Source organism: Podarcis gaigeae, assembly GCF_964106915.1.
Source record: "Podarcis gaigeae genome assembly, chromosome: 1".
Classification (NCBI taxonomy): domain Eukaryota; kingdom Metazoa; phylum Chordata; class Lepidosauria; order Squamata; family Lacertidae; genus Podarcis; species Podarcis gaigeae.
Window position 1 is genome coordinate 84,847,031 of NC_139678.1, and position 24,427 is coordinate 84,871,457.

Genomic DNA, 24,427 nt, shown 5'->3' on the forward strand with positions numbered 1-24,427 from the left:
TGAAAGGCTTTTTTTTTTTACTTGCGCAGCCGCAGCCCGGCAGCGTTTGGCACATATACAAAGAGAAAGAGAGGACAAAACAAAGAAAAACGAGAGTGCAAGGTTTCTGTGGTGACAACAGTGGCGATTGGTGACAGAAACATGCAGTTTCTCCATGAAGGAGAGGCTTTTCTGAGCTGTGTTGGACCCTCCCTTGCCCCCATCCTGAAACAGGTGGTGAATCTTCCCTGTTCCTGTCCCCTTAAAGAGGAGACACTAAGAGACTCACAGCCCCCACCTCCCACATGATAGATAACAAGGAGACAACCTCCAAATGTGGGGGCCACCACACTTTGACAGGGTCCTGTGCAGGGGGACACTCCCACCCCAGCTCTTTGAGGCTACGTAGGGTAAAAAAGGGTGACACCCATCCCCAGGCATGGGCCTGAAGGGAAAGATACGAAAACTGCAGGACCCTGTCCCCCCAACCCCGGATCCAGCAGAGCTCTTCAGGCCCAACTCTTTGTCAATAATAAATTAATACAAATAACTGCAACAAGAATATGTACATGGATGTTCCCCCCAGTCCCAGTCCCCTGACTACCCTGACCCTCACTCCAAAATGAGGAACAGGGGGAAGGGGAAGTAGAAGGGGGGTATCGAAAAGGCTCATTGCCTGGATACCAGCCGAATGCCCCATACTTGCTCCAGCTCCACCTCACACACGCTCACACACTCACACTTGCACACTTCAACAGTTAGACAGCCCAGCCCAGGTGGCCCAGATGCCCACCCCTCCCTCCTCCCTTCCCTCCTTGAGTTGCCCATTCAAACAGTATGCCAGGCACTGGTATGGGCAAGGGGCCCGGGGCCCAGAGGACCCCATTTCCCTGAGCTGGCTGCCCCAGCCAGACTAGAGTGAACTGAGTCAAATCCTACCACTTGTGCCCTGAAAAAGTCCTTGCGGGGGTCAGTTCAGGCAAAGACAATGCTCCAGGACAAGGAGTGGGTCCATCGTGTGGCAAGACAACAGCACAGGAACACCCCGTTGGCCCCTCCATCTATGAGTCACTCCAACAGTGGTGGGTGGGGAATGTTGACAGTTCCTTGTCATTTTCATGCAGGCGATTGGCTCTTTCCTTTTCACCCTTCACTGCATTCCGCAGTCCTGGCTCGGGTGGGTTAGCAACCAGGTCTCTCTTCAGCCCTTTGCCCCAAGCACCTGCTCATGTACGCTTTCCTTGCCCCTTGTTGCAGGGCAGCTTAGCTGGAGCCAGAGTTGCACTGGGGAGAATTCCGCATATCCTTGCAGTGTGAGAGAAACTGGGCTACAACTGCATGTCCAGGCCAGGTCTACGAATGCCAGCAAAGAGTATCTGCAAGTCCTCACAGGAACACAGGTGCTAGGCTAAGCCCACACAGCCTGACCTGCGTGACCGTGCGAGGGCAGCGTCCTTGTGACCTGGCGGGAGGTGCTGCACTATACCCGCATTGCAGGGCCAGAGCCCGTTGTCAGGGGCACGGTGGAGCCACAGTCATAGTCAATGTCAATGGTGGCATGAGCGTTGGCCAGGAGGCTGTTGAGAGAGGATCCCGTCTGCCGCTCCCGGAAGCTCTGTATGTAGCTCTACAAGGAGGAGGAAAGCAGAAGATGAGGGTGCTGCCTCCATCCCCCATCTGTGATTGAAACTTCCCTGTGTGGAAGGACTTGCCTGTGACTTGCTCCTGAGTGCTTTGGGCAGGTCCAGCCTCTTCCCACCTCAATTCCTGGGACAAGGCCCTTCCTAATGGCTGCCATATCACCCTCTCCTTGCAAGTAACCAAGAATCAGCTGTTCTTCCACACAATGCCTTGAGATGTAATAGGATTTATTTTCTCCCACATCTACTGGAAAGGGCTCATAGTGCTTCCTGGGGTAGGGGTAGGAGGAGCTTCTGGTCCTGCTGGAAATGACTGGTAGGGAGGCTGAGGTTTGCCTCTCTGTGCTGTGATCAGGAAAACTAAGGGCTGCAGTGAGGTGTGAACAGTAAAAGTGTGAACTGCAGATGTGCATTATTAGACAGATAATCTGCATATGTCCAGAAGCCACAGACAGCCATTCAATATTCTATGGTGTCTATCCATAAAAGTTTAAGAACGCGTGTCTGCCATTCACACGTTCCATATTGGCCATACTGGGGCACTGTCAGAGCCCTGTTACCTTGCAATTTTGAACAGATCACAATACCTTCGTTTTCTATGAAGCTCAACACCCTAGTACAGGGAGGGTGCCACAACAGAGCACAGCTTGTCCCAGGCTATTTGTACTTGGGAAGACTTTGGGAATGAATTGATGAGAGACTTACTGGATGTATGCATTGGCTGGCATAGTTAAGCATGTTCACTTTCATTTAAAGATCACCCTGTTCTTCTGCTATGTCATGAGAAAATCACTGCCTTTCCCCCACATCAATTAGCAAAGCTCCCCAAGGACCACCAGACAACACTATTTGTACAAGGCAGAGAATCCTCCAGAACTTCCAGAGACACATGAAGAAAATGTTAAGAGACACAGAGCTCTGCTTTTGGTTCCTAACTGAAACTGCCAAATGTAGAGCAAAAAGCAGAACTTGGACAAAGTTTCTCTACCCATCTTCCCTCTATATATGTTATGCCATGGTGTTCTTGTCTCGCACTGGGCTTCCTGCATATAGAGGCATCAATGGGGGGTGGGAGTGGCCAACAGTGCTGGGAGTCCCACCGAACTGTTTCCCTGCTCCTCTCTCTATGGGAATTCCATACAGATAGTCCGTATGAATGGAGTGTGGGAAGCAAAGGGTGCAGAAGCCAGAGACACTTCTGTCCTATACAGATGGGTTTCTGAATGTGGGAAGCATGACTGACAGGGCTGGGTCTTAAGGCGGAAGTGTGTCACTGATGATCCAAAAGCAAAGGAAACAGCAGGAATAGAACTGGGAGCAAGTTGACTCCCATCAGTCTTTACCCCTAGGGAGCTGGATTCTTTGCAGTGTAATACATACAGTCCCACCACCCTAGCCCTGTGCAGGAGGGCACTGGCATTGACTCACTGGGGAGAGAACATCCCCATCAAATCGGCGCACAGGATTAGGCTTGCGACGGTAGGCAGGCTCCGGTGGGTGGGCCTTGTGTTGCACGTGGGGATGGGGGTGTGGCCGCCTCTTCTTCTTCTTCTCCTTGCGCTCTTCTCGTTGCTTGATCCGCATCAGCTGAACACGGCGCTGCTGCCGACTGATAATCACTGGGGGGGGGCAGGAGAGAGAAGAGAAGGGGGTGTGGTCAGAAGGGGTGGCCCAAGATACCAAGCAGATGCCACTACTGGAATGCTTTGCTGTGGGATGAAGTGAAAGCCAAAAGCAGAGTTGGGATACCACCTCCCATAACCAGGTAAATTCATAATTGGCAGAGCCTACATGAAGTATTAGGTGTGGTGACTGGGGAATGCACCTGTGACCTCAAGGTGCAAAGTTCCAAACCATTTTTATTCCAGGAAGCTGCCACTGAGATAAATGAGGTACCAGCACATAGCAGCATTTGCTACCTAAGGGAGCTAGCCTCCTTTCACTACAGCAGGAATCTCAAGGTGGCTGAGCATGATTCATGCTTTTCATACAAGCATTACCTGCTAACAGGCTTGTTGCAACAACTGTTTGGATGCAATATGTAGTAGTTTAGCCCTCAGAGAAAAGGTGTACCCTCTGGAATGTACCCTCTGTAACTCAGAATAAGGGTTCAAAGCATTAATTGGTTAATTTCTGCTAAATTCTTAACAACAGATAAAAAATAATCCTCAATTTAATTGTTAGGGGGCAGACTTGTGTGTCTTCTCCCCTCTCCCTCAGCCAAATTTGTGGAAAAGGGAACATCAAGATGGCTCCCAGTTTATAACCACAGCTGGGACACAGCCTGTCTTCCTGGCTGAAATCACTAATGTTTTCCTTCTGGCAATAAGAACCACAGGCAAGTGAAGATGACAGTTCAAATTTTACGCCAATGTCCACCCCCCTTCCTACCCACCCTGCTGCACCGCACTCACCTTCCGTGTGGGAATATCCCTCTGCCGTGACTTTCCACTGCACCAGGACGCCCAACAATGCCAAGACTGGCCAAGTGCCCAAGATGACCCAGCTGTACCAGCAGATGGGCCGGGCGGGAGCTACCTTGACGCGCTCGTAGACGTACTGCAGCAGCAGGAAGAGCTCAACAAAGTAGTCGGCAGTGGCGGTCATGACGGCACTGCCAAAGACAGCAGTGGAGAGCGTGGTGAAGAGGCGCTGCCACTGCAAGGTGAGCACCGCACACAGCATGCCCACGCCGAGCAGCAAACCGATGGGGATCCAGACGGTAGGTGGGTGGTAGAACTGCTCCATCACCACCAGCGCAGCCACCGCCAGCAGCAGCCCCAGCAGCAGCCCGACCATGAAGAGCCCAACGCTGCGCACAAGCATGGTCACCAGCCCGCAGAGTACCCCGATGCCCAGCCCGATGCCCACGGAGGCCTCGACGCTCAGCTGGGTGTCCAGCACCCGCTCTTTGTAGCACAACATGAAGATGATCACGGAGCCAAACATCAGTCCTGTCAGGAACATCACCGCCTTGAAGCATCGGTACCCTGAGGAAAGGAAGAAATGGTTGCTAGCGGCTGTTGCTCCAGTCAGGAACACAGGACGGGTCGCCCATCTGTTTGGTTGAGCAGGGCAGGCTATCCACATTCCTTTGAGTCACCTGCACTGAAAGTCCTGGCCTCTGACCTAGGAGGCTCATGCAGAATACCTACACAATGTCCTACACTTACACACAGAGAAAGATATTCTGTGCTTACATCACAAAGGCTGGGGAGTCCTAATATCCAGGGCTTCAAAGAGCATGCTGCCTTCCATGAGCATTCACCACACTCCCAACTGATCTGTGTAATGCATAAGTGGATGCACAGCAGTGTCTCAGGGAAAGCCAGTGCTAGCTTTTTCTCCTGGGACGCTGATGCGGTCAGCAAAGGAGCCCCGTTATGCAGTCTGGAAAACTAATGCTAGTTCCTGTAAGTCACATGGACTGGCAAGGACCCATACAGGCTAAAGCACCCACTTGGGTGTCTTCTGTAGAATCAAAAGCATTAACACAGCTCTCTGCTGTTGGAACAGCTTGGAATTACATTAGGTTTATTTATTTTTTCCCATATCAAACTGTTAGCATATTGCATATCAAAATTATAATGATTAAAATACAAATCAACCCCCTCCCTTGTTTAGTGCATTAGGTGTTGAACAGGGAGGGCTAATAGAGCAAGCTAGCAGTAAGCTACAAAAACTGGGAACCTGCCTTTTCCATCTCCCTAGCAGCCTCATCCTAAACATGCATATTCAAAAATGCGCCCATAGTTTTGAGTGCAAGCTCAAGCGTGAGTCCCACTTCATGCCTGTTGCAGACATACTGTGACACAGGGAGGGCTGGCTTTGAGTGGAATGGGCTCCCTGGGCCTCATAAGGGCACTGAGTTCATTGATCTCCTTTGCCCCCATGCCTCAGCTCAAACTGTCCTCCGGGCACCTAGGACAGCACACAGACCCACCCAAACCCTTTCTTACCAAAGAAGCAGTAGATGATCCCAAAGAGGCAGCACATGGCACAGACCACTGAGGGTACCACTTGGTAGCGCCGCTCAATCTCCTCCTCACAGCTGTATGTCCGGTCTTGGTTTGGCACGTGCGGCAGCAGCGGGAAACGCAGGGTCTGTACCGTTGACGTCATGGCTCTTCAGGGTCTCCTGGGGCAATGTCAGGCTCCCCACTCCCTCCCCGTCACCTGCGGGGGATGCTGTCTCATGGCATTGCTTCCATCTGTGGAGAGATTGAGGGAGAATGGGACAAAAAAGGTGAGACCTGAAGGCATAATGTATTCCGCACTCTGCAGGGCTGTTCCACTCATTAAGAAACAACTCCCACTTTTCTGGAGGCTGCAATGAGGGTTTTTAAAAAAGTGACGAGATTAGAGATGGGAACACCCACTCACTCCCTGGGCCCCAAGCCAAGTCCAACTAGTCATTCCTGGCAGGCAAAAAGATGGTTTGAGTGTTGGCAATATATTATGCAAGGGGCAGAGCAGGCCAAGCATCCTAGCTGGGCCTCTAGGATTCCCGTTGATCTTTCTCCACCTCTGTCCCAGGAGTACCAATCTCACTGAGTCACCCCAGCCTCAGCCTGCCAGGGAGCTTAGCAGCATATTCCATGTCGGAATGGAATCAGAGCAATGCTGGGAGGAAGAGGAGGGCGCTGAGCAAGGGATGGGACAACAACAACTTTCCAAAATGGAAAAGCGGGGCGGTGGGGAGCGGGGGGAATGTGGCTATAAAGAGAATCGCCACCGTATGGTCTCCACGGCAACCGAGCAAAGAACAGATGATACTTTTAGCAGCGCACATGCTCCCCCACTTCCAACACTCACCCCCACCCCACCCCACCCCACCTTCTTCCTCAAAGAACCTGTGGGGTAGGAGAATGAGTCACCAAAGAGTGAGATGTAGCAGTTCGGGAAAAGCATCTGCCAGAAATTTGAGTTTCATTAACCCTGTGTGCGGGCTGGCTGGTTGGCTGGCTGAGAGCAGCTCTGAAGACAAAGGAGGACTGGTTAGTCAGCTGAAGCATCTTCCTTCTTCTTTACCTCTGATGTTCAGCCTTGGAAAGCAGCTGCAAATGCGGATATTGAGTCCCTGAGTGCTGTTGTAGGCTAGAGCACTGTCTGCACCCCAACCCCTCCCCATTTCCTAATTTCTGGTGGATTGCAGGCTGGAAGGCACAACAGAGAAAAGCCTTTTGTGTTAGTTCTCCCTTGCTCACACATGCTCACATCCATCCAGCACGAGCCGAGCCCTCCCCACTCCAGCAGCCCCCAAGTAAGAAAGGACAGGACACTCTAATGATGCAACTGGGGTTGGAGGTGGGGTGTTTCTGAACCCACTTCCAGACAGGTGAGGTTTTTGGAAATATTGTAGCTAATGTTTAGGGAAGTTTTTAATATTTAATGCTGTATTGTTTTTAGCACTCGATTGGGAGCCGCCCAGAGTGGCTGGGGAAACTCAGCCAGATGGGTGGGGTATAAATTATTATTATTATTATTATTATTATTATTATTATTATTATTATTATTGGGTGGGGTATAAATTATTATTATTATTATTATTATTATTATTATTATTATTATTACTACTACTACTACTACTACTAATGTCCCCTTTCACACCCTAGCACAGAAGAGCTGTGTTTGCAGGGTAGGGGCTCAGTGGCATGGGGATGGGTGAGGAGACTTTAAGAAAGCGTGGCTGGAGACATGTAGCCCACAAGCAGGTCAGGAGCCTGGGAAATCTCATCCCAACGTGCGCGCGTCCCCCTCCCCGCCGCCTCTGTCTGTCTGCATGTCTGTCTGTCTGCCATTCCCCCCTCCCCGCTGACGCCAGCACCAATGGCCGCTAGTACTGAAAGCATGCTGCCTACGGATTGGTGCACTCTCTGTTGCTAAGGAAAACAAGTCATTTCCCCATTGGATGCTGAGAAATTACCAAACGCCGGCCTTCTCCTCGGCTATATCTTTTTCGCTTTGTTTCAGCAACTCGGCTTTTTCCTCACGAAGCCCCGCCTGCTCTTGGAATGTGGCTTTACTTCTCTCTCACGCCCCCCCCCCCCTTGATTCTCTTCAGTTTTTATCCCACCTGCAAACCCCCCCCCCCAAAAAAAAGCCGTGTGCCAATGGCCCTTATTCCAAATATGTGTCCGCCCTGCTGGCTCCCCAGACACTTGATAGCCCTCAAACATCCCCTGAAACCCCCACATTACAATTGGCAGAGATAAAAAGGGGCTATCATGCACACACTATTAGTGCAACCACAGACACAACTTGTGTCACAGAAGGACAGAACAGATCATTCTAGTGCCACTTGCTTCCCACTCCCAAGTGGCTCCTGGCTTGGCAGGAGCTGGTGACCCTTGTGACATGGAAAGGCCTGCCATCAAGTTTGGGAGCTACAGATCCAGAAAAAAGCACTGCCTGAGGAGGACTGTGCTAATCCAGTTCTTATTCTTAGGAGGATCTAAGGTTTACTTCATTCAAACAACAACAACAACATATAGAATATTTGATGTCAGCAAGTAAATCTGCTAGGTATGTGGGTTACACCAAGAATGGCTGACACTAAGAACTTTGGACTTTCCCCTCCACAGTTCAACACACAAAGACAAAGCAACTCCAATTTCTGTTGTCACCTCAAGTCGAAGCTGCTCAAGTTCGTCATTTGCCAATGGAAGCTTTACTGCGGTAGGCATGTAACCATTTGACAAACTGGTCACCCATAACGTCCTGCCATAGGCTTTAAAAGTTTATTAGACAGATCCATGGAGGATATCAGTGGCTTCTGGCTTCGTGTTGTGTCTCCAGTGTCGGAGACAATATGCCTTTGAATCCCAGTCACTGGGAATCGCAAGTGGGGAAGGTACTATTGCAACCAGCTCCTGTTTGTGGACTTTCCATGGGCATCTGATCAGCCACTGTGAGAACAGGATGCTAGACCAGATGGGCCACTGACCTGATCCAGCAGGACTCTTCTTATGTTCTTATGCTATCAGTGAAGACAATTCCCCCCACATCCATTCCCTGTCAGAAATCTAGGGAAGCAATGGGAATAATGGACCCTCCTCACCACCTGGTAGAAGATCACAGATGACTGGCAAGGTAAATTGTTACACAGCCATATGTATTCCCCCTGTATCATCACTATCTGGTTGATCATCGCCTCATGATCTGCATATCAGTGAATCATGTCACACAGTATTCAGACAAGCTGGATCAAGAGATGCAAAGTAAGTACTGTATATCATTCACAGGGAAGTGATAATCAAAACTATCAGAAAGTTGCTTTCCCACTTGTCTCTGCAGAAAACAGAGGGCTGCCTGACAGCAGTAAAATGGGCAAAATTAAGGCAGGCTCTTAACAAATGCAGAGTTAATAGCCACACATTGGGATTTAAATTAGAGGTGTGCTGGGCTCATTCCCAACATCTTCAGAATACCAGGTGCCATGTAGGATTTTCCATCAAGTAACATCAGTGGGAAACTGACTGATCTGGAGGGGGGTTGATATACACCCACCTGCCATACAATCAGGAATGGTCCATGATAAACTTTGTAACTGAGCCAGGTAATCCAGGCATCCTGGATGGAGTAATACCCACAACTGTGGCCAATGTAGTTCCTCCTACAAGCTTCTGTAGTCTATGTCATTAAAAACAGCTTCTAAATATAATTGAAAATGTAAGACCATAAGACATATGGCGGATTAAACCAAAGCTCCATCTACAGTATCCCAGCATCCTGTGGCCAGCCAATGCCTCTTAGAAGCCCCAAAGCAGAACCGGAGGGCAACAGCCCTTTCCTATAGTTTATTCCTAGCATTTAAGAATGTAAGAGCGGCCCTGCTGGATCAGACCTTAGGCCCATCAAGTACAGCATCCAGATGCCCCAGGGAAGCCTGCAAGCAGTACCTGAGTACAAAAGTGCCCTCTCTATTTGTGCTCCCTGGTGACATATTCAGAGGCATACTGCCTCCAACAGCGGAGGAAGATCATAGCCATTATGGCTATACTCCACTGATAGCCTTATCCTCCATGAATTTGTCTAATCTTTTAAAGAGTGTTCAGAGGTATGCTGCCACTGAACATGTAAGCTGGTTTGGGGAAAGTGGGAGCAAAATGCTTGGTCTGTGTACATAGTTTATGCCAGGATCTCTTGTTGAACACTTTGCTCCTGGATTGGAATTCTGTTCCACTCTAATGAGTGTTTACTTAGAAATCCCATTTAATTCAAGTAAGTGCACATGGAATGGCAACTTTAAAATCAATAAAGTATTTGCCACCATGTGGGTCTCAGAGCAAAAAATTGCTACTAAATGCAAAGTAGAATCATAGAATGATAGAGCTGGAAAGGGATTCCTGAGAATCATCTAGTCCAATTCTAACTAACTTTTTGTTGGTATAGCAATATGCAAGATGTTGAACTAGTCATATCTGTATAACATGTAAGCTTGCATAATTGAAGCTTGGTGAACCTCAAAATCCTCCACATTTCTACCATAACAAGATTCAATCAAAATAAATCACTCACCTAGTTTATATCTCTGAAAATCACACAGATCCGTGGAGCTGACACAAACAAACTGTCATGCTCTTGTTCCCAAACAGCAACATTTGGCATCATGCCAGCAACTATCTGCCAAAATCATTCCAAACCTAAGTGTGGAAAATCCAGCCCTTAACAGTTTATCTCTAGGCAAGCTCCAATTTGTTTTTCTCTGTGGCACAGTCTTTCCAGCTCTCTCGCCCCCCCCCCCACTCCGCACCAAATCCCTGCCAGTTATTCTAATCTCCCTCTTTCCACGTGGTCCTGTTGCCTAGGGAGGAAGAAAGGCCAATGCAGTTCACAGTTAGCTAATGCCTGCTATGGGCCCAGAAGTAGCTCTGATACAGACACAGATACCTGTTCTGTAAGGAGGGGCTCTCAATCTGTAAACCCTGTTAAGAAGTGTGTATCTGAACAAACAAGGTTCTGCCCAGGCTGACACCAGGTACCACAGCCTGTGACCTTTCCTCTCCTCTGTGGAGCAGGGAAACTCAAACCTTGATACTTTTTAGTGTTTAATATATTTGAGTGTTGCTCCCCACCCCCAAGGCAGCTAGAGGAGAATCATGACCCTGCTATGGGTTCCAGGCCAACTGTGGTGGCCAGTGTGGTGTAGTGGTTAAAAGCGGTAGTCTCGTAATCTGGGGAACCGGGTTCGCGTCTCCGCTCCTCCACATGCAGCTGCTGGGTGACCTTGGGCCAGTCACACTTCCTTGAAGTCTCTCAGCCCCACTCACCTCACAGAGTGTTTGTTGTGGGGGAGGAAGGGAAAGGAGAATGTTAGCCGCTTTGAGACTCCTTAAAGGGAGTGAAAGGCGGGATATCAAATCCAAACTCTTCTTCTTCTTCTTCTTGACTGCAGTCCAGGAATTGGATGAATCCTCTTCCACAGTGATTGAGGGCAAGAGTGCCCACTTTCCCACAGGCTCTCTTCACATGTGCCTACACAACCCTTTCACCCTCAACTAGAGCAAGGAGACTGACCTTTTCATACAAATGTAATCTTGATTATTTCATAGGGAAGAGGAATAGGGAGGCAGAGGAACTTTCTTTATACCACTTCCTGGAAACCTGATTGGAGTATGCCTGGGACTGTCCTGGAAACCAATACTGCAATCCTAGGTTCTCTCAGCAAGGGAGATGATAAGAAAAGGTTGCGTCAATGTAGATTCTGCATGTGAAGTTTTAGGAAAGAAAGACAGGTCTAGACCAACAGAAGACACTATGAGGAAGGCATGAGAGCATGTTGTGGATTCTTACTTAGTAGGAGTGGGGTAAGGATAGTTGTGGAAGGACTAGGGAGACACTGCCTCACCTTTTGCTGCAGGATGCAGAAACATGAATAACCAAGCTGTTCCTATTTTAGGGGAAAGTGCCAGGGCACAATGTTATGCCAGGAACTTTTCTTCTGGGCTAGGGTTAGGCACACCTACTCTGATAGGATCTGTGTGCAATATGGAAGGGAATCCTTGGCACCTTATCCTCTTCCTGCCACTGGGATTACTGTGACAGCTTGCTGAAAAGCTCCTAATGAGAGAATCCTATTAACCTGGGAGTAACCCAGGGGAGTGGCAGTACTTTGAGGAGAATCTGCAGGACAGGGCCCTGTCCTTCAGGTACTCCTAGTTGCACTAGTTGTGCTCTAAGGAAACACTCTGCAGAGTTTTCACAGAGGTGGCAAGAAGGTATTTATATTATGTTCTAGGAATGTTTTTTTTTAAAAAAAAATATTTTGTAACACTTGTATTGGAAAGCACCCAAATCAACCACACTTGGTACAAAAGTCAGCTGCAAGCATTACACACATATAAACACACACTACCCAGAGCCTGTGGGCTGCACCTAAGAATTTTTGACTCCAGAGAAGGACTAGCTCATGATCTTCCTGTCTATGCTCCTCTCAGTGGCCGACTGGAGGGCCCTAGCATAGGATAGCTGTTTTGTCCCTGTAGCTAGGGTGTCTGAAGGATATCAAGCATGGGGCAGGTTCAAAGGAGAAATGCACTTTGCTGGGGCATAGCCAGGTTGCAAGAACCTGATGCTTTCCTGTTCCGTGCAAATCTCACATGACCATACCATAGCCTCTCTTCACATTGCCTGGCTCCATGAGTTTATTGTGTATAGTTTACTTAATTGAAGTAAAATTGGTTTTATAGGGGTGTTTTAACTTGGAACTGTTTAAATTGTATTGTTTATGGATAAATTTTGATGTATTGTTTTTAGATATGGGCCAATGGCCGTAATAAATCAATCAATTTCAATCAATTTCACATTGCCTGGCTCCATGCAGTGCCAGCCCTCTACTGCAATCTGGTTGACAGACTCTATCCCATGCCATAGCAAGACATGCTGACCTTTTCTATTCCCAAATACAAAGCTTGCCCATCCAACCTTGGACTTGCAGGTGTTTCTGGAAAGGGTTCCTTATTTTGTTTTGCAAGTATTGAGTATGATGAAAACCCATTCCCTATGTTGACTGCTATCAATTCAAATGGAAAGCAGAACTGGAAAATGTGATGCTGCAGTGATAGCTCTAAATTAGCCACACTCATACCCCTCTCTAGGAAGCACAACTTTTCTGAAGTAGTTCCTGTGTTGGCATTATGGTGGCTGGTGTAGATTAGCTCCACCAGCCTGCATTCCATCTCCCCCCTCTGCCTGCCTGACACACACCTGGCTTTGTTCATCCATTTACAACTCAGCCTGCTCCATCTACTTATCAGCTTGTTCCTGCCACTAGTGCAAGCTGGACCAGGTTTCATTCTTGTTTGGGACTGGCAGATCCCATAAGGAAAGCTGCAGAGTTGCTAGGATACAGAGCTGCAAAGACTTCTGGGGAGCCCGCCAGACTCCCTTTGTTTGGAAAGAGGGGGTCCCCAGGGGATCCTGGGCTGGTGGACCCAGAGATGCCTACAGATAGCTATCTTGACTTAGGATACAATGGTTCTCTTTTTGAAGCGGGAGGATTGTTTTCATCCAGCCAGTCGAGGATTTTGCTTTTGTTTCTTTTAAACTCAGCCTTTGTTGACATAGGTTTATGCTAATTAATAACTAGAAATAGAAGGCTGGGCTTTTATTGTTCTCCCTGCGGGGAATCACATCTAAGCAACACAAGTCAGAAGAAGTAGGGGCTTCAGGCAGACACACTTTTTGGAACTACCCTTCCAGCGGGGTGAGGGAAGGCTGATAATCCCTGAGCCTGGCAAAGTGTGATGTGTGGCTCACCGCAGCCCTGGACGGGGGAAGCCTGTTGGGTATGTGTGGGGGACAGTCTGGAATAGCACCCGTCCGCTACCCGCTTCATGCGCATCTCTCCCCTGGCTCGGCGGCCTTCAGGGCTGCTTTAGCATGGCTGCGCGGGTGACGGGCGTCCACGTGAACTCAACCCCGCTGCCTCTCCAACTTCTTCCCACTGCCTGCTGCCCCCGGGCAGGAGAGACAGCGAGGCACGGCCATCCAAGGCTTTCCTCTCGCTGGCATTTACCCAGCGCTGCCGAGGCGCCCAGCTCGCTCTTTGTGCGCTTCCCAGTCATTCAGCGCCGCCTTTTTTTCTTTCCTTCTCCAACAATCCCGTTCATTTAATGCTCCGCGATCGAGCCCTCCTTCCCATTTCCCAGCCCAGCGGCGGCGACCGTCTTTCTCTCCCTCTTTCCTTCCGTCTCCCTTCCTCCTCCAGCAAGGGGCGCTGCAAAGGAGCAGCAGACCCAGCCAGCAACCCTCTCCCTCTCCTCTTCTCCGCGGCGGTTCCCCCCTACCTGCTCGGCCCGGCCTCGAACCCGGCCCGCCAGAGCCCGCCCGGCTCGGCCCGGTGCTGAGGGACAGCTCCGCGTGACGTCAGCGCCCAGGTCCTCTCCCTCGGCCGCCCCCCCCCCGCTCCTCCGCCGCTCCTCGCGCGCGCGGCGGCCGAGAAAGGCTGCCTGGAGCGGATGCAGCCAGGCGCGCGCCACGGACACAACAAATAGGCTGCTGCTGCCGCCGCCGCCGCTGCTTCTTCCTTCCGTTCCCCTTCCAGCTCCTCCCTCGCCGTCCGCCCCCAACCCTCCTCATCCCCCGCGCCGCTTAGGGCCTGGAGCGCGCGGCGGTGGTAGCGGGGGCTCCGCACAGGCGAGCGTGTGTCACACAGGCACGCACACCCGCAGAGCCTCCTCCGCGGGATCCTATCCGCTCAAGGAGCACTTGTTAGGCATTCATCCCGCCCGCCCCCCCCGCTTCCAGTGCGTTGCGTCGGCGGGCCCTTGGCACTTCCCTATTGTCATGGCACTGCATCAATCGCCGCCTTGGTGGATCTCTCTACCCCTCCCCCGCTCCCCGCCTCGCGCTCCGATTTTGGTTTCCTCCCCGCCCCCGCGCTCCGCACTACCTGCGATCCTTACTATGTTGTGCACCACCACTGTGCAAGCCCGCTTGCCGGACAGCCTACGCTGGCTCCTTCGCCATATGGCACCTTGTGAGACTGTCCACTTCTGCCCCGCCCCCAACTGCATTGCTCCAGCGGCTTCGTCGGTCTACCTCTGGCTGGATTGCAACTATTGTTTGCATCGCTCCCCGCTCCAGTGCAGTGAATTTCCCAGCCCCCTGCTGTAATGTAAAAACAAAAAAAACACTCCATTTAGAAAAAAGAATTGTTTTGTTTTAGTTTTTTTTGTCTAGGAAAAGCTTTCTACTAGCAGAGACACACCATGTAAACAATGTTTTATGTGCTGAGACACCCCAGTCTCGGGTGAATGCAGCCCCACCACCTTGGAGTCTCTGCCTTGACTTGCCTGAGGACTGATGTTCTCCTAAGGCCATGCCCCCCCATCAGCCCTGCTCTGTGGCCCCCTCCAGCATTATTGGTTTGAATGGGTAGTTGAACTCTGTCTAATAATGCCTCTTTTTGTGTGGTTCTACACTCGCTTGGTTGTTTGGAAGAGGAAAAGATGGGGGTCGGGGTGTGTAGAAACATCTCACATTTGCTTTTTTGGAATGTACCCTGCTGAATAAAGGTAAGAATCACTTCCATTGCTCCATCCACTTTTGTCTGTGGGCCGGCATTCTGTCTGTTCTGTCTGTTATTTGTTAAATTTGTATCCTGGAATTCGTCCCAAAGGAGCCCAGGGCAGCAAACACTTCAGTAATAACAATACAACTGAATACATTTTAAAACGGTTAAAAACACATAGAAAACAATAAAACGCAATGAAACATTTGAAGCGAATTTAAGAACAGCTATAACCAATATAACTAGCGGGAAGGTAAACGGCGTTTCCGTGTGCAGCTCTGGCTCGCCAGAGCAGCGATGTCACACTGGCCACGTGACCCGGAAGTGTCTTCGGACAGCGCTGGCCCCTGGCCTCTTGAGTGAGATGGGCGCACAACCCCAGAGTCTGGCAAGACTGGCCCATATGGGCAGGGGTACCTTTACCTTTTATAACCAATTGATGTGTCTGGATAGCTCTGCTGAAACAAAAGTTTTCAGCAGGTGTCCAAAGGAACAGTGATGGCACTTCCTTAATGTTGATAGGCAGGGAGTTCCAAAGTATAGGTTGCTGCTGCAAATATCTATTACTATATATATATATATATATATATATATATATATATGCTATTGGACTACAACTCCCATCATCCTGACCACTAGTCTTGTAACTAGGAATGATGGGAGTTGTAGTCCAACAACATCTGGGGACCCGTGGCTTGAACTGTTAATGTGGCCTGACCATATGCACAGAAATCTCTAGCTCTCATTGCCATGTGGTCCAGGAACTGCAGCTGCCCCGTGTCCACATTGGGCTGGATTTTTATATGCTGCCCCTCACATGTAGGACAGTAGCCAAATCAGTTGTGTTTGGATTACAGGAAGGATATGAGCTTGGCAGGGAAGCCAGATATCCCTGAACCCCAGAGGTCAGTCATTCCACTGGCTTAGGCACATCATCAAAACTGCTCAAGGCTGAATCCCACTTACCATCTGCTGAGCTCCCTGTGTCATGTGGGATGTGTGGGAATGATGATGAGGCACTGCTGCTCCTACTGCCATCGCCTCCCTTCCCACTCTCAGCCTTTAGCAGCTAAGACAGTTTAGATCCTCCTCTGCTGTGCTAGGTGATTAGCTCTGGCCTGTAGCCTAGAGAAACCTTTATTTAAAGGTCTTAGTAATATAGTCAAGCAGAAATGCATATGTATGCATATCCACCTCCAAAGGTTATGTGGTTGTATAAGACTTGGTGATGTCACCCATGTATTGTCAGCACATCAGACCATTTTTAATTTTTTTTTTATTGTCTGGGCATCAGAACCCTAATCCCAGTCTCTCTGGCCGGTAAAGCAGTCTTCTGAGCCTGTCACCAGCTTAACACTTATCTGGATGGGGATACGCAGCTGATGCACCAAACCTTTCTTAGCCATATTCCTGCTGCCTTAAAGCACAAGGCCTACTGAGTTTCAGCTCAGACCAGCCTACCTCTTTGAAGTATATGGCACAAATCCAAGTGCAGTAAGCACCAAGTGTACATATATCAAAGGAATTTGTTTTTTTGGGGGGGATCAAGGGTAAATGGGCTGAGAGAAAGCCAATTAATAGCAAATGAATAAATGCAGAATGCCATCATTGCCCACCATAGCTGCAAAGTATACATCGTGACAACCACCCTGAAAATAAGCCCATAAAAGTTACTAGGCTGCAAAGGGTGGTCTGCTTACTTGATAGTGAAGGTTGGCTGATGAAGGACAATGAGCTTGGTCCCTTCTCCAGCAACCTGCTGCATTTGTATGCTGCTCACAAAGATTGGGGGGGGGCGCTTCTATCCCCATGCAGCAGCCCACTTGATTTCTCTGCTGGCATTAGAGAAGGGATGGGGTACTCCTTCTCCACCAGCCCAAATCTTTGCCTGCTTTCAGTTACTTGTTGCCTATGCCAACCACACAACAGCTCAAATGTAAGGCTGAGTGTGAGTTCTAAAGCAAAACGCCAGGCTTTTCACATTAAATCAGTTTTGTGAGTCTGAGAAAAATAATAAGACTGAATGAATATCAGACTCATAATTGTTTTTGGATTCTAATGAAACTTTAATATAATGTGCTTGAAGGTGTGTGTGTGTGTGTGTGTGTGTGTAAAAGAGAGGGCTTTTGGGGGGCTGTTTATTGGTATAGATAGCCTTTGTGTGTCAGTGTGTGATAGTGCAGTCCTATGCAAGTTTACTCAGAAGTCACACTACATCTAATGGAACTTACTCCCTAGTAAGTGTGTTTAAGATTGCAGTCTGATTCATTAAAGATCTGGTACATGAAATGCTAGTAGCTTGAGGCTAATGCCAAATCTAGGGGTGGCACTGTAAATATGATGTTGGAGGGGAATAAAAATAAAAATAAGGGGAATAAAAATAAGGTTTCTTATGCAGTCTGGCCAGCTGGAAATAACAGGGCTCCTGTACCTTATGTGGAAAAGGGAATTTCAGGAGGTGTTGCTTGTCATGCAATGTACACTTGATAGCATATTTTCTTTTGTGTGGCTGTTAAAGTTGCAGTAGCTCTGTGCCCTTTTCCATCTGGCAGTTCTAGTTTTGTGTTTCTTTGTTGTACATTTAAAGCATATCCAACACATATTTAAAGGGCATGATTTCCCCCCAAAGAATCCTGGGAACTGTAGTTTGTAAAGGATGCTGGGAATTGTAACTTTGTGAGGGAAACTACAGCTCCCTGGCTTCTTTGGGGGGTGCCATGCGATTTAAATGTCAGTTGGATATGCTCTAAATTAGAGCTTTCCGAAATGTGTGTCATGGCACGTTAGTGTGTTGGCTGCAGTGGTGGTGCGAATGCTTCCCGCACTCATCCCGGGGCAGGAAAGGGCTTGCTAGTAAAACTGAATTACTGTGTCGCGAAATGATGCATGTCTAAAAAGTGTGTCACCAACATGAAATGCTTGGAAAGCTCTGCTCTAAGTGGATGGTGTGGATCTGCCTAAAGTTGTGCAATTTTGCAACCCTTCTGAAAAATGATGTGGAAGGTACAGTGGTACCTCGGGTTACATACACTTCAGGTTACAGACTCCACTAACCCAGAAATAGTACCTTGGGTTAAGAACTTTGCTTCAGGATGAGAACAGAAATTGTGCTCCGGCGGCACAGCAGCAGCAGCAGGAGGCCCCATTAGCTAAAGTGGTGCTTCAGGTTAAGAACAATTTCAGGTTAAGAACGGACCTCCAGAACGAATTAAGTACTTAACCTGAGGTACCACTGTACTTGGATCACAGGTTCTAATACTAGGGTTTTATATGAAAAATGTAAAAGTAATACTGTAGATATATATTGTGTGTGTGCATGTTACATGGTTTTAGCTGATCTATGAGGCTCTGTAATGAAAAGCCAAATTACTTTTAAGTAGGGTTTAGACATAAATGCAACAATAAATCAAGTTCAAAATTGGAGCTGAGAAGAGTGCCCTAGATGTCACAACACTGAATATATTCATTAATGACTAGATAAAATAAATAAAGAGATTTTGCAGCTAACTTTCAGGTGATACAACAGGAACAACTGTAAATGAGGTGAATAATTAGTTTTTAATCAAAAGTAATTAATGGATTAATGCATGAATAATTTTGAGCATTGTAATGACCATGATAACAATTTTACAAAGCCAAAAATAAGGCACTGTGCACTGGTAAGAAAAACACTAAAATGGGAATGGTAGATAGCTTGATCCTATCTACCTTGGCTCAACAAAATCATTTTACCCACAGGCCATATTATTTTCTTCTGCAGCTGAGTTCATTTTCAAAACAAGCTGCAAGTGAGTCAAATTAAGTGCATCAGATTTAGGCTAATGAAATTAGTTTCCTGACGAGTACAAGCTGTGGGATCGCCTTCCTTGGAAGTTGTTTCTTAAATGACGGGCCCCTTCAGGCATCATTTTTATTAAGCATTCATCATTATTTATGCTCGTGATCTTCGGTGGCGATTATACACCATCATCCTTTCATAACAATTTGTGCCTGCAAAATGTTTTGGGCATCATGTAGTTTCCTGCTAAAATCCTGTAACTTTTCGTGCCACAAATGTCACTATTTTGTGGGTGGGATACAAGTGTATGCTTGAACTTTAGATTTGCTGGTCCATTGAAGGCCTCCATCATGGGCTTAGCCAGGATTTATTTTAGGGGGACAGGCTTTATGTTGGTGGGGGGGGGCAGAACTGAGTTATCTACCATGCAATTGGTCAGTTAAGTATTTTTATTTATTTACTTGATTTAGGGGGGCAGCTGCCACCACCCATGGGCTCCATTGCCCTAGTGCAACAAATCCACTTTAAAAAAGAATTAGACTTTTTGCAGTTTGGAAGGTGACATGGAAATGCACTGAAAAGAGGGTAATGGTTAATAAGAAGGGGTATAAAAACTCTACAAGCAAATCAGGATAAATGCTAAATAAACAGGTTGTCTGGAGGAGCCCACAGTATGTGAAATGGCTTCCCCAACACGTATGAGGTCTGATCTATACATACAGCAGAATATGGTAGTAAAGACCTGTTGTGATATGATGTAAGCAAAGCCAGCCCTAAGATTAGGCAAACTAAGGTGAACAGCTGGGGCTGGGCAGGGGGCAACAATGGCAGCTCCCTGGCTGTTCCTCTCAGGTCTCCCATCTATTTCCCTCTGTTGGATGACAGATGCTTCAGTACTACCCCTCCTGTCCTCTCTAAACTGGCTTAGGTACAGCAGAGGACCTCATCCCTAGTTGTTGAAGTAAGATTCTGCTGCCAGGCTTGCATGCTTCTGTGTGGGCAGTGGGCACCATTTTGCCTTTCACCTATTGGGCTGACCCTGAAATGAAAATATATTAGATTGCATTTGAATCCTGCCCCATATACAAATAAACTCCCGTCTGTAGAATGTAACTAGTAGGCTAGTAGGCCTGATCAATTCATCTGTCTCCTGATAAATCTCTATGTGGGACAAGAAGCTACAGTTAGAACTGGATATGGAACAACTGATTGGTTCAAAATTGGGAAAGGAGTACGACAAGGCTGTATATTGTCTCCCTGCTTATTTAACTTATATGCAGAATTCATCATGTGAAAGGCTGGATTGGATGAATCCCAAGCCAGAATTCAGATTGCTGGAAGAAATATCAACAACCTCAGATATGCAGATGACGCAACCTTGATGGCAGAAAGTGAGGAGGAATTAAAGAACCTTTTAATGAGGGTGAAAGATGAGAGCGCAAAATATGGTCTGAAGCTCCATCACCTCCTGGCAAATAGAAGGGGAAGAAATGGAGGCAGTGAGAGATTTTACTTTCTTGGGTTCCATGATCACCGCAGAAGGTGACAGCAGTCATGAAATTAAAAGATGCCTGCTTCTTGGGAGAAAAGCAATAACAAACCTAGACAGCATCTTAAAAAACAGAGCCATCACCTTACCAACAAAGGTCCGTATAGTTAAAGCTATGGTTTTCCCAGTAGTGATGTATGGAAGTGAGAGCTGGACCATAAAGAAGGCCGATCGCTGAAGAATTGATGCTTTTGAATTATGGTGCTGGAGGAGACTCTTGAGAGTCCCATGGACTGCAAGAAGATCAAACGTATCCATTCTTAAGGAAATCAGCCCTGAGTGCTCACTGGAAGGACAGATCCTGAAGCTGAGGCTCCAATACTTTGGCCACCTCATGAGAAGAGAAGACTCCCTGGAAAAGACCCTAATGTTGGGAAAGATGGAGGGCACAAGGAGAAGGGCACGACAGAGGACGAGATGGTTGGACAGTGTTCTCGAAGCTACAAACATGAGTTGACCAAACTGCGGGAGGCAGTGGAAGACAGGAGTGCCTGGCGTGCTCTGGTCCATGGGGTCACGAAGAGTTGGACACAACTAAACAACAACAACAGTAGGCTGCAACCCCTGTAACTAACACAAAAGGTGCCTCCCTACTCCAGTAGTTTTCTGCTTGCATGGGGCCTGATTTTGTGTGCTATGCTGTGCTATTTTGCACCTTCAAAAATAGATAATGTATTGTGGAAAAAATGAAAAACACAAAACTTGAAACTGTTAAATTTATTTTAAATTGCAATAATGATACAACAACGTTTCATCATTTTTTCTCAAATACCAGAAGAAAATGTTTTGGCACACAAATAATTTTGAACAATCTTGTGAAGAGTGGTGTTAAATTTTGAGTCTCTTAAAAGTTTCAGTCTTAGGCACACCAAAATCTCACTCTTTTGCAAATTTTGCCACCAAATCCTTCTGGTCAAGTGATGCTTGGGCATGCTCAGTTGATACGGTTGCCAAGCCAACAGGTCTCTTTTGCAAACACTCTTGAGCGTATGCAATTTTTGTAAGTTTGAGCTCTGAGAAATGGCGTTCAAAGCACAAAATAAAAGCAAAACATTGTTAGAAATTCCCAAGGTATAACAAAAAGTAAACTACATAAAACTGCACCCCTCCGAGGTCTGGGAGCCCCGCGAGGCCTCCACCTCTAGCAGCATGAGAACGGGTTGCGCTCCAGTTCCCTCCCTGCAGGATCATCACAAGCAGCAGCAGCGGAAGTTTGCCTGGCTCACGCGGGACAGCTGAGCCCGCGGACCCCCCGCCCGCTCTCGCCGCACCTTCTTTCAATCAACGGTCCAGAAAACCTAAGGCGGGCTTTGACGAGCGCGCATCTTCGGGCGGGCATTGGCTGGGGGTGCGGCCGGCCCAGTGACGTCGAGCGGAGGGGGCGGGGATTGCGCGGGGGTGACACGTCGGACGGCGCCGGCGGCGGATCTCCTGCGAGACAACCCAGGAGCGGCGCCTCCCCTGCCCACCGCCCCTCGCGCCTTCCGCCCTTCTGCTTCCTCGCGGGTCGGGATGGGGCGGCTCTAGACCAATAAGGCTCCGGATCCCGCAAGTGTTCCAGAATTGGGCCGGCCCGCCCCGCCCCCTCCGTTGCTTGGCAGCGGCGGCCCCTCCCCCTTCCCAGGACCCGAAGCCGGGACCCGGTTCGCTCCCCCCCCTTTGCTCCGGCGCCTCGTCGGAGCGGCCCTTCCTGGCAGGAGCCACCGACCCCCATGACCCCTGGGCCTGCCGGAGAGGCCCCCTGGTGACCTTCGTGGGCAAGAGCCCCCGGGCTCCTTGGCCTCAGGACTCCCCACAGCTTCCCCCCTTCCCCTCAGGAGGTTTAAAGGCACGCCCTTGAGCCCCTTCCCCCGTTTGGCCACCGAGGCGCTTCTCCCGGTGTCCCCTTCAACTCGAGACAGCTCCCCCCCCCCTTGCCACGCTGCCCTGCTTGTGCCCAGGTGCCCCAGCCTCTCCCCAGCGCACTGGCGCCATGCGCTTCTCCCTGGTGCTGTCCCTCCTGCGCCCTGTGGGGCCTGTGGTGGTCGGGGTGTCCCTGGGCTTCACCCTCAGCCTGCTCAGCGTCACCTGGGTGGAGGAGCCCTGCGGCCCCAGCCAGGGCAGCCTGCGAGATGGGGGCATGGAGCAGCAGCAGCACCAAGGCGGGCAGGGCAACGCTGCCCGCAAGCCCAACTCCGTCCCTGTGGGGATGGGCACGGAGCCTGAGCAGAGCTGGGAGCCCCGCGTCCTGCCCTACAAGCCTCCCAACCCGGGCAAGGCTGCCAAGAAAACTATCAGGTATGGGGGGGGGAGGAAATGGGGTGGCTTGGGGGAGCAAAGGGTGTGTATCGAAAAGGGAACAGGAAAATGGGCTTTGGCTCAAATGTAATTGCAAGGTAATCTGGCCACTGTTTGGGTTCCCATGGACTTTAGAGGCTCACAGGTAGGTGTAATTTGCGGCCTCTTTGTTATACTGCGGGGGTCGTGTGATGGGAATATGCCACATTATGTGACCTGTTAGTGGTTCCATGTAGCTGCTGGCCTGTGGACATAAATATTTGTATGTAAGCAATCTTTTCATAATGCTGAATAAAACCAGTATAACATTCGATCAGTATAGTGTTCGCCCTCACAGCAGCCCTATGGAGGTAGGTGACTGGGGACTTGTGACTGGCCCGAGGCCACACAGTTATACCCTGATATAGGTGGGATTTTAATCCATGCCTCCCATGTGCAACACCTAACTGCCTATCCAGATGTGGTAAGCGCATCCATGTTCAGAACAAACGTGCAGATTCATGGGCTGTTTCCTGTGGTGGTTCCAGTCAGAGATTGGTTAAGGGTCTTCAGGGCTCTGTGGGCTGGGGGAGAGCTTTGTTGTTGGCATCCACCTATCTCAAGTGACATAGAGGTGTGCCTCCACGGGTGAAGTCGAACCATTGTGTTGGCATCACTGAAGTGACCTCCCAGGGGCACAAGCCTGGGCAGTATGTACGGGAGGTCCTGGGCTGCCCAGACAAGAAGACCTCCCTCTCAGCCTCACTGATGTGGTCCAAAGGAAGCAGAGCAATATGTTTGACACCAACCTGGCTGCAGTAGTTGCTGGAAGGAGGCATACAAGATGCCAAGCAACCTAAGGGTTTACTCCTTTGCCTTTTCTTCTCCCTAAGATATTCTGCAAGGCTTAAAACTTGCTTTTTGAGAAGACTCTGCCTTGGATGAAAAAGCTGTGGAGGGCCATGGTACAATAGAGCCAATCCCTGATCATGGGCATGGAGTGCTATGGTTCTCTGAGCCCCCTTCTTTCTGCCTCTGTCATTCAGACTGCTGCCCTCCTTTTTTATGACATCCCACAGGAAAGCTTGGGGCCGTGCTCTTCCTATTCAGGAAGTCTTTTGGTACAAATAGTTTCCTTTGAAAGGAAATGGGCTTGAGCAGTGCTTTTCTCAGGGGGTATGCAAGGGTACACAGTGACTGCAACTCTTTTTGTTGGTGTTAAAAAGTGTGGCACTTACTGTAACAACTTCATGGTGAGTACCAGAACCTACCGTATTTTTCTAGGAAAAAAGCACTGGGCTTGAGTAAAGAAAAGCAATGATGGCTATCACTGTTCCAGAGGTAGCTGAATGAGGGCTTAATCAAACAACAGTGTTTATCTTGGGCTTCTGCAGAACCTTTCAACACAGTTGTTTCTCCTCCCTTAATAAATGTAATAATATTTTTAATTTTTATAGTGCTTTGGATGTTCAAAATATTTCATTTATTTTATCTTTTTGTAATCCTTACTATATAACCTTTTAAGCTAAGTTAGTATTATTACTGATTTAGCAGGCGGGCAGAGAATGAGATAAATGAAGTACTTAAGGCTACCTAGTGCAGGTGATTTCACATATTCTACCCCTAGGACCTACTTGCAGTGGCTGAAAATTGCTGAGGCCCACCAGTCAAAAAATAGTGGTGCATTATTATTTTTATTACATTTATAT

At 48.7% G+C, this 24,427-nt stretch overlaps 2 protein-coding genes across 7 annotated transcripts in view; one reads left to right on the forward strand and one right to left on the reverse strand.

The window, feature by feature from the left end:
- TMEM198 (transmembrane protein 198) lies at positions 1 to 14,656 on the reverse strand. Of its 6 annotated transcripts, none has more exons than XM_083727560.1 (5): positions 14,528 to 14,656; positions 5,579 to 5,830; positions 4,034 to 4,609; positions 3,048 to 3,238; positions 1 to 1,606 (listed from the first exon to the last, which is right to left on the reverse strand). In XM_083727560.1, the coding sequence occupies exons 2-5, from the start codon at positions 5,739 to 5,741 to the stop codon at positions 1,460 to 1,462; spliced, it is 1,077 nt and encodes a 358-aa protein (XP_083583686.1). In that variant the 5' UTR covers positions 5,742 to 5,830; positions 14,528 to 14,656; the 3' UTR covers positions 1 to 1,459. The 6 variants fall into 6 exon arrangements, with proteins under 6 accessions (XP_083583686.1, XP_083583685.1, XP_083583684.1 ...); XM_083727559.1 differs by having other exon boundaries at positions 14,515 to 14,636; XM_083727558.1 differs by lacking the exon at positions 14,528 to 14,656 and adding an exon at positions 13,910 to 14,424.
- A 6,617-nt stretch (positions 14,657 to 21,273) lies between these two features.
- Positions 21,274 to 24,427, forward strand: part of CHPF (chondroitin polymerizing factor) — a 31,139-nt gene continuing 27,985 nt past the window's right edge. The window contains exon 1 of the mRNA XM_083727189.1: positions 21,274 to 22,739. Coding sequence (XP_083583315.1) covers positions 22,435 to 22,739 — 305 coding nt within the window. The 5' untranslated portion in view covers positions 21,274 to 22,434. The remainder of the gene's footprint in view (positions 22,740 to 24,427) is intronic.